This window comes from Corapipo altera, unplaced genomic scaffold (assembly GCF_003945725.1).
Source record: "Corapipo altera isolate COAL_440 unplaced genomic scaffold, ASM394572v1 113, whole genome shotgun sequence".
In the NCBI taxonomy this organism is placed as follows: Eukaryota; Metazoa; Chordata; class Aves; order Passeriformes; family Pipridae; genus Corapipo; species Corapipo altera.
In genome coordinates, this window is record NW_020884895.1 from 5,044,504 (window position 1) to 5,054,948 (window position 10,445).

At 42.2% G+C, this 10,445-nt stretch overlaps 1 protein-coding gene across 1 annotated transcript; it reads right to left on the reverse strand.

Moving 5' to 3' along the window:
• Nucleotides 1–84: 84 nt before the first annotated feature.
• Nucleotides 85–9,688, reverse strand: ACTL6A (actin like 6A). Its single transcript, XM_027647235.1, has 14 exons — nucleotides 9,627–9,688; nucleotides 8,783–8,859; nucleotides 8,412–8,586; nucleotides 7,962–8,062; nucleotides 6,653–6,750; nucleotides 5,874–5,968; nucleotides 5,518–5,624; nucleotides 5,344–5,433; nucleotides 5,102–5,163; nucleotides 4,674–4,788; nucleotides 4,241–4,321; nucleotides 3,099–3,194; nucleotides 1,971–2,057; nucleotides 85–1,375 (listed from the first exon to the last, which is right to left on the reverse strand). Exons 1-14 carry the CDS (start codon nucleotides 9,649–9,651, stop codon nucleotides 1,295–1,297), a joined length of 1,290 nt encoding a protein of 429 aa, XP_027503036.1. The 5' UTR covers nucleotides 9,652–9,688; the 3' UTR covers nucleotides 85–1,294.
• Between the last annotated feature and the right edge of the window lie 757 nt (nucleotides 9,689–10,445).

A 10,445-nucleotide genomic window follows, 5' to 3' on the forward strand; every position in this document is an offset into this window, starting at 1 on the left:
ATGGTTTATCAATAGCTTTGAAAATCTGAGTCAAGCAACTTCATCTCAAGAGCAGCTCCTGGTTTTGATAAAGACACAAGCAAGCTGGTTTGATAAATTACTTTATTGTTTGGAGGTAACGTGAAACGTTTCAAATAGAGGCCTCATATTTACCCACAAGGTCTTTGAAGGATATAAAAATGTAGCAGTACTGTTTATATGTTTATTCTTTTTAGATCAGTTAAATGCTATTTGGTTTTCCACAGCTTTTGAGATAAGGAGCAAAACTTCACTGTGTCCCAGAACAGACCACCACACAGTTGTAAATTAAAGTAAGCTTAACAGCAATGTTGAGCTGCATCTTCACAGCCAGTTCCTGCTGAACAAAAAAATAATCATCCCCATTGCTGTGACCCTGAGAGCACCTTCCCCATGCAAACACAGGCACTTACTGACCCTGCTGGGAGGCCCCAAGGGATCCAGACCTTGGGCTGCCCCTGGGAGTTACAGCTCCCTGCAGCAAGGTCAAGCCACACCCTGATGGCTTCTATTCCTGTTCTCCCAAGTACTGGAGAGGCAATTTTTTTATCTCAATTTCCCTGGCTTGAGCAAGTTTTGCTTCTCACCTACATCACAAAGGCATTAAATACATTCTTAGAAAGCAGGTGGAAAGCAGTGATTGCTGACTGAAATGAAACTGCTCCTTAACAAAAAAATTAGCAAACCAGTGCTTAATATAACATTCACTCAATGGAATGTAACACTTCTGTGAGACAGTAAAAGCTTACACCGAACTACGTCACTGAATACAAACTTTCAACTTTTAAAACAACAGACTACCTTTCTCTGCAAGTACTCACAAAGCTCCTCAAATACAAAAGACCAAATTTTATTTCTTTAAGAGAGGATTAAGAGCAATTTAAGGCCAAAGTACCAGCAAGGAAGACTAATATGTGTAAGTAGACAAGAAATATTTAATAAATAAGCACAGGCATTTGCAAGGTTATGCCTCTATCTATTAGCTAACCTGTAAAGCTGTTCCCAGGAAAAGATACTAGAGAAAATAGACATTTATACAAAATTATAAAATGCTTGTTACATGAATTATTGCTTTACAAGGGATGTAAACATCCTTTTTCTATTATAGTACCAATTAGGTCTCTCAAAATTTCTAAGGTTTGTTAAAATGGAACTTGAATTATGCAAAAAACCCATTATAAACTTTCTACAAAAGAGTCCATCCCATTCCTGAGTATGCTAAAGCTATAAAACAGAAGGAGCACCGAGCAGGCAGCAGTTTTCACAGTAAGAGGTCTTAAGGACATTTTCTTTCTACACACTGTTTCCCTCCTTCTTCATATTCTTGTTTAGAAATCCACATCTGTTGAAAAGTACCCTATTAAAAAAAAAAAAAAGAAACAAAACCAACACACAATTAAAAAAATAATCAGAAAACAAATGAAGATTAACTGAAACATGATTAGCTTTTCCTAGGCAGGAAAACAAGCAAGTCTTTACACTGAGGTAATAGGACTTGACCTGCTTAACTGTCTCTTCCTTGATTTTTATTTTGCAGGGATTAAACTCAAGACAGGAAGTGCAGTACCAAATGCTGATTTCAATCCCTCTTTTCCATGCTGATAAATTAATCCCCACAAACCGTTTCAGCACTCAGTAACTTGTAGAATTAAGTTCAGGAATATGATGCAGAAACATGTTTGCTACTTTCATGTCCTACTAGACACATGTAAAGGCTGCATTTCAAGCCTGCACCTTTCCATTAAAAATGGGACAATGTGGCAAGATATGTTTTCTCTGGAAATGCTCCTATCTGTTTTTGAAATAGATCCCCCTCACCTCACCATGACGATGGCCAAGGAGACTGTGATTGCTGCCTTAGCACAAACCCTGCAACACCCACCCACGGGGAATTAGATTTTTGGGTGACAGTTCTGCTTAGCATGGAAACACAGTAACACAGGTGTACTAACCAAAGAAGCCAAAATGGAGCCACCAATCCATGAGCTGAACCTCCGCTCCACAGTCGTGTTGTTCGCGATCAACTTCAGGCGCATGCTCTGAGCAGAAAAGGGGGCAAAACAGAATCATCACACAAATTGTAGGCTGGTGACCATCAGGGACAAGAAGCACAAGAACTTGGGGTATATACCAAAATGCAGGTGGAAAAGGTCCATTTTATTACATTTGCAATACTGCTCATCCGCCCTCTGTTTAGAACCCAAGAACAGCTGCAGTGGGACAGGACACATTGTGGCTTTTACCTCCCAACAGGGAGCAGATGCAAATGCTTAAGGCAAGGAATAGGGCAGGTGGAGAGCAGTAACATCACAGCATATACTGTCCTCTCCAACTCTGCACTGGGACTAAATGTCTAATGTTGCTGGGCTTAATTAGTCTAAATTTTTTTGGAGCCATTTTTTGCTTTCAAAATGCTTTGTAGCAGTAAAATCTTTGAAATTCAAGGGGTTCCTCCTCAGCAGTGAGTAACTACCTTTGTCAGTTTTTCCTAACATTCATCATTTCAGAGTTGTTACAAGCAGAACATTTTTCCTTGAATATATAAAAATTCAAGAAATAGCATAAGCTATATCTACTTTCAAGAACACAAGGTGTAAGGTGTTAATGCTTCGACATTAAGTTATTAAAAAAATATATGTAAGTATGTTAAATCACCAGGTTTTTGTCTATGAGTAAGTTGAGTTGCCTGTAGAATTGAGGAAAAACAATTCTTACAACAAAGTGACAAGATCTCAGGCAGAATGACTGAATGTGCCTCAAGTTAGTCAGCAACACTTCAGAAGAGGGGTCATCAAGGGAAATACTGAGTGTTGCTTAAGGACAATTGCAGAATTTAGGATCACAATCTGAAAGCAGGAGTGGAGCAGCAAAATACTGAAGAAATATTGGAATTTATTTTGTATAAAAACCTTTCAAGACTTCTTTCTTTTCTTTAGAGAAGGAGATTTCTTACCCTGCAGAAATCTGTTCAGCTGTTTGGTTCCTAACAAAGTCAAGGTTATGATACATGCTTGTGTATTTATGTGGCAGAAAAGCAAAATGGTAAGTACTCAGTGCAGGAATTGAAAGAGTTGCTTTACCGGTGGAGTTTTCTGAGACAGCTCTCTGTTCAATCTGTCTGTGAAACTCTGTATTAGAGTGTTTCCTCCTGCTACAATCACACTGCCATAGAGGCCCTAAAAGGAGAAAAAACAACATTAACAGCACTAACTTCGAAAACAGCTGCTACTCAGCATAGAGAGGGATGGAACACAAGTACATATAGTCAACAGCAACATCACCTGATGCCACCAGTATTCTCTCTCCCAATTCAATTAATTATTTAATCACTTAAAAATATTTCAAGACAGCTTAATATTAAACTATAGAAGGAAGAGAGAAGCCACATGATTATCTAATGATAATGATCATTCTAATGATAATCATCATAATGAAACACGATATATACATGGTAATCATCATAATGATTATCATCATTCTAAATGGTTTCACAGAACAATTTCTACTGTGGAGAACCCTAAACCTACAGATCTCCCCTGTATCTGAAGTGTTGGTTTTCTTACAGCTGAATGCAACCACAAAAGAAAACCCCACAGCCCTGCAGCAGTATTCTATCTCACTAATGCTGCAGGTGGTGAACACACACCATGGCCCAGCTTATAGAGCCTGCCTGATGTGCCGGTTAAGAGGAAAAATTTTTGGAACAACTCCCATGCAGTCTGTATCAAACCTGAATATCTTCAAATTGACACCTGAGAAAGGTAAAGTGTAAGTTTTTAAAAAGAAAGTTTTCCTTTAAAACCTCTTCTCTTCCTCCTACTCTCTATAAATTCCATATACTTTCTAAATATAAACTAATTACATCTGCCATGCCTAAAAATCTGAAGGTAACAGTCAAAGTTATGAACATAAAATGCTCATCTGAAGCCAGTCCAGGGCACATTATGCAGTGCCAGCCACAAAATCTGCACATTAGACATTTAAATATAGATAGAAACACTAAGTAAAAAAAAAAAATCCTGATTTAGCATTTTGTAAGAAAAAACAGTCATGGTGCATATGCCAATATAAAAATAGGTGATACCTGCAGAATTATTCTGATGTAGTTATCATTATCCTAGTAAATCCACATTTCTTCATCAACAATGTTCTAGTCCCAAAAATACAAATCAGCAGAGAAATATCTATGCCTTAAAATACTCCCAGGCTGACTAACACTCACCGGCCTGATGTCGATATCACACATTCCAACGCTTGTTGTGACAACGTGGCTCACACCCAACATCGTGTTACCAGACAGACCCTGCAAGTAGAATTAGGAATCCACACATCATCTCTTCAGAAGAGCAAGGCATAGAAAAGCCATGATGAGCTGAAGTTACAAGGATCAGAGAGGGAGCCAAGCATTTATTTAGGGAAGGAAAAAAAAAAAACCCCACTGCTATTTGCCCATTCAGCTTGTCACCACCCCCTTGGAACATTTCATCCTTCACTTGCCCAGTCCTGACAAGACAGGGAAATCCTACCCCCAAGAGAACCCCACGGTGCAAATACACACATCCATATCATGAAATTAAGGACATCATACAAAGGAAGCCAAGTGAGAACCTAGCAATGCAAAGCCTTACCAATCACACCTATCATTGTGGTTTTACCTTTACATTGGAAGGGTCAAACAATCCCTCGGGAATTTTCAGACGCTCCGCACCGAAGTCACAGTTGTAGCCGTTGGGGAACTCATAATGAACTGTTGGCATCTGTGCTGCCACCCTGGAGCATAGTGAGAAAGCAACACATTAAAGTGCTCTGTGAACAGGCTGTCAGGTTATCTAAGCAGTGTTATAAACTAAATTTCCAATTGGAATATTGTGATTGATAAGATTTACACTTTCAATAATAACGATCTCATCTTGGAATATTAAATAAAAAGCTGTCACCTGGATGTATGCTCTATCCCTACTTTTATAAATAAACAGTTCTTGTATAAAATTTTCTTCCACAACAAAACCAGCCAACAGCAATGGCTGAGCACCCCATGCACAACTGGTAACTAAATTCACAAGAAGGAAAAAAAGTAACGTACTGTTCATCGTAGGTTGAATCTGATACTTGGAGGACAGAAGCTTGGAAGTCCTGAATGACACACTATGGAATTAAGAATAATATGGTTATAAGAATTTCAGTATTCAATTTTATGGAATTTACAGAATCGATGCTTTTCAAAGATTGTCCAGTTCTTCAGGAGAAAATCCTGATATACTTGCAAACTAAACTTATTTATGGGACACTTAGGGGAGCTCAGAACAGGAGGAATGATCTACTTACATTGCACATGTAGTTGTGCCAAGACCTGGTGACCTGGGGTAACTTCTCTTTTCTCTTCCAATTTGCAGGGGACCCCTCACGAACTGCCTCCTGGCATTGCAGGATAAATAATCATCAGTTAAACATTAAGTCTCTCCCCAAGAAAACACTTAGTAAATAAAGCTACTTTCCCACCTTTGAAGCAATCATATAGGGAGGAATTATCTCTATGTTCATTTCCTGAAACAATTCCCGGCACTGCATAGTAATAAAGTCTCCTGCAAGTGGTGATTTTACAATACCTAGAGAACAAACAGGGGATTCAAAATAAATTTAAAAAAAACCCCAACACACAAAAACCCCACTAACCCAGAAAGCATTAAAATCATGAATAAAACCCCACAACTAACTATTTGTCAGTGAACACCATAAGGGTTTTTTTCCCTGCTTAAGGGGATACACAGATTTTAAAACAACAACAAAACTACAAGCTGAAATCAAGCTAATTCGACCTTGATACTGCAAATGCTGGTACCCATGAAACTTTTTACCTTGCTGAAGCACATATCCATCATGCACTGGAATAGCAGTGGTGTGTGTTGCTCCACTATCCAAAATGAGACCTGTAGATCTCCCATTAGCAAAGCTAGCCAAAATGCTTAAGGAAAACATTGTAATTTCCACTTCAGAAAAAAATGTCACCATACAGTTAGAGCATAACTAGGAATGAGGACCCCAATGTGTTACTCCTTGGCTCTACTAAAAGATTTGTCATTTTCCAGTGTGTACCATCTTTCTGTGAAGTGCACAACCTTATAGAGAAAGCAGCATTTAACTTCCATCTGTGAACTAACTTAAGCTTCAGATGTACAAAGGTGAGATTTCACATTAACACTATGCAGAAAGCTCTAAGTACATGCAACTCATTTAGACTATGAAAACATGTTATTAGTTTAAAACAATTACAAATATTCTTCTTAGGGCTATGGGAACTTCAAGCTCTAATTACTGTATTTAGTAGTGTGGACAACACCATTTCAGGTCTGTAATATTCTTATCCATGGTATACAATGGAAAATAAAATAATAATAAAAAAAGAAAGACTTGGCCTCCAAGGAAAACAGTCAGACTGGGAGAACTTCAAAAATGAGCTCTAAAGCTTTAAAGTTCAGAAACAGAATTTGTTTACTTCCTCCCTAGATGTTTATGGAAAAATCAATTTGAAAGATGTCAGACATGCTGTTATACTCAGAATTGCCTAGAATAGGTTTGCCATAATTTCCTGGGGGGAGGAAAAAAACCCCATGCAGTGAAACATTTGGAAGGATACGCTGTTAGAACAGCAGTTTTACACAGGAAAAAAGCAGGGATGTTGTAGTGCTCAAACATCAACTCCGTCAGTTTTTCACGCTTTGCTCTAGTATTCCACTAAAAAATAATAAATCCAAACCACAAATAAGTAACCAAAAAGATGTGTTTGCACAGCAACAGGTTGCTAACACATTAGAAGAACGGCAGATACAGTTTCAAATCAGACCAAAAGATAGATTTCTAGCAGTTTACTTCTTTATAACCTTTTTTATTCCAATTATACTACAAGAAATTAATGCTTATCTATCACACAAAAGTGATACACACCTTTCCTGTTACAACAGAGATTTCTTTATACTTCTACAGCAATTCCAGTATCAGTCTCTGAAAGAACTCTCTAAAACAAGTGCCATGCCCTTTCCCAAGGGGAAAGCTACATGAAGTAACTTGCCCAGTGGGAAGAAAAACAAATCCAGATTTTCCAGTTTCCGAGGTATCTTTCTACAGTTCTACTGTAGGTGATTAAGCCAGGATATATCTCAAATATTCAACACATTACCGAATATGTTTTTTACAAGCCAATACAATAAGATCAGGTCTGTAAGGAGAACGTTAAGGGGAACCTCTACTCAGACACCCACTGAGCCACCAAACATGAAACAGCCATTGCAAATTCATCTACACTCCACAAGCTGCAATTCAACACAAGGGAATAACGAAAAAGAAAATCCTTTTCATAAGATTTTATTAAAGAAAGGCATAACTTGTGTATGGCATTTCTACCTTTTCTACTCTGACTTCAAGATCTGCCCTTCAAATGCTGAGTATTATTAAATGACAGAAACCTTGTCCACCGATTTTCCCAGAAGTTTGCATTCATCCACTTCAGTTGCCTTACAAGACCACTTACAGAAACAAAGACAGAAAAATTAAAACTTCTCCATTATAACTGTTATTCTGTGTCATGTAGTTGTAAGGCTGAATGAAGCAGATTTTCAATAGCATTTTATTAAGTGTAACTTATACATAAGACGTCCAAACATCTTTTTCCTTTTATTCTAGGCAGTAAAATTTTTGTTTAGATTTTGACTTCTTTTCAATAAGTAAGAAAAACAGCATATTGGAAATACTTTCTAATACAACAAATATAAAGTATTTCAAATTGGTTTGGTTTTTTTCCAGAATCTGGCAAAGTATTTTAAAATTGTCATTTCTATAGCTAGGATTTAAAACTTGTCACCTAAAAGCCAATGTCAGACTTATCCAAGACTAATGTTTGTAGAGTCAGCAAAAAAGACTTATCAAAATGCAAAGCTCCTTTTACTCACTGGTGCTTCAGACATAAGGACAGGATGCAAACTGGCTTCAGATTTAATGTGCATCTTGTAAGTGTGATCCAGTATTGCCTGGAAACTATCCCAGTCTTCAACTGTAACAAGATTGAGGCAAGCAGATTAGTTACATCTAAGTTTTGGTTTATTTCATAAGTACATAGAGGTTTTCCAATTTTTTTTTTTTTTTGCACAGAGCTCTTTGGTCAAAAGCTATCTCACCAGACATAAACCTCTTTTAACAGCTCTGCAGAATTCTCTTCCTTTGTAACTACCATGATTTCAAGAATTATGGGGAAAAACCCACTAACAGTGAAAACCAACAGTATTCCATGCAATTTGTAAATCAGGTATCTTTTCTTACAGCTTGTTGACATGAAAGCTATGACGTTCTGCAGCCTGGCAATGCTATTTTAAAATCAGGTAGAAAAAGACAGAGCACCATACTCATTCCATTCTTTAAAGGTGAAATGGCCTCCATATTCTCCCTCGGGACTCTCAGGGCATTGGTGTCTATGTAGTAAGTTGGGCCCCCTTGTTTGCCTTTGTCACCATCTATCTCCATCAGAGTGCTGCCATTGTCTCTTTCCAGCACTACACCAATGGCTGTTGGAAAATCAACCTGTAAGGTAAAAGGCAAGCAGTACAAGAGGATTCATAACGTTTTGGATGTTGGTTTTATTCCTCATAAATTCAGAGGTTTCCTTATACAATCCATTTATAACAAAACCCAGTGTATTCTGAAAAGCTGGAACTCACAAACAAGATCCAAGGCATAAATTCATATTGTATTTCCATCGAGGCACGCAGACTCTCACCTTTGGACAGTCCTCGCCTGCATAGCCCGCTCTGACAGTGTACGAGCCAATGTCAAACACCAGAGCCCCAACTTCATCTGAAAAGATTGTTAATAAATGGTGAATGGTTATTGCACTCTTCTGCAACCCTGACCTTTCCTTGCCCATTGCCTGCTTTGCTTGCAAAAGTAGAAAAGTCAAGGGATCGAGGCAAGGAGAAACGTCTCCGTTCAGAACTTCAGATAAAAGAGAGCTACCGGAGGGCTGCAGACAGGCTTTGACTGCAACCCCTTCCTCTCGTGTGAGTAAAAGGGGAATTTTAATAGACGAGGGGAGAACGTGGTTGCATCTAAAGGGATCACAAGATAAAGCTTTCAGAAAGTTCTAACTTAGCGGCCACTCGAAGCCGGGCGAGCCCGGAGCTCCCGGGGGGATCGGGATGAGGAAGGTGGGACTGGAAGCAGCGACTGTGCGAGTGAAGGGACCACAGCACGAAGCGCCCTCATCCCTGCGGGCCCCGATCCCCGCTGAGCTCTGAGCTCTCTAAGGCAAAAACCTGTCTGAAACCAACCCCCGGACCCCAGAGCCCACGGGGGGACCCGCACCCGGGTCCCGAAGCACCGAGACCTTCCCCGGCCCCCGGTATCGCCGATCCTGCCCCAGGCCGCGGCCCGGCCGGTCCCGGGGGGGGGCACCTCGGCCCAGAAGGACACAAACAAGGCCCCCGCCGCCGGCTCCCCCTCACGGGTGGGACGCGGAGGGGCCGTGAGGGCTCCGGGCCGGGCTCAGGGAGGCGGGAAGCGCCCGCGGGAGCCGCACGCGCCGCCTCGCGGGGCGGGGGAGGGGAGGGCGGCGCCGGACTCACCTCCCCCGTACACGCCGCCGCTCATGGCTGCCGCTGGGCTGGGCCCGGCCCCGCCGTCCGCCGCGCCCGCACCGCGCCGCCCGGCCGGCCCCGCTCCCCGCCCGCCCCGGTGTCCGCAGGCCCCCGCGCTCCCGCCCGCTCCTCCCGCCGCCGACCCGGCAACAAAAGCGCCCCGACCGCGCTCCCGCCTGCGGCCCGGCCCGACCCGCAGCGCCGCTGCCCGCCCGCCAATGGCCGCGCGGGCACAGCGGGCCAATCGCGGCCCGAGGAAGGCGGGGCTGTGCCCGGGGAGAGCCAATCCGGAGGCGGGACGGGGAGGGCGGGCAGGGGAGCCGGGGGGGCGGTGTGAGGAGAGAGGCGGGCGGGGAGGGAGGGGCTGCGGGGAGGGAAGTGTGAGGGTTGAGGTGGGTGAGGTGGGGACGGTGTAGGGGAGTCACGGAGTCTTAGAATAGATGAGGGTGGAAGGGAGTACAGTGGGTCACCTGGCCCAACCTCCCTGCTCAGGCAGGGTCGTCCCAGAGCACGCGTCCAGGCGGTTCTGGGATATCTCCCAGAGTGAGGGAGACTCCACACCCTTCCCGGGCAACCTGCTCCAGAGCGCAGTTACTGCACGGTAACGAAGCTCTTCCTTGTGTTGAGGTGGAACTCCGTGTGCATCAGTTTCTGCCCTTTGCCTCTTGTCTTATTGCTGGGCACCACCGAGCAGAGCCTGGGGGATAGGCCACCACCAGAGCCGAGACCAGAGGACATAGTCCCAGGTTGCCCCAGGGGAGGTTTAGGTTGAACAGTAGAAAGATTTTCATCATAGGAAGAGTGATT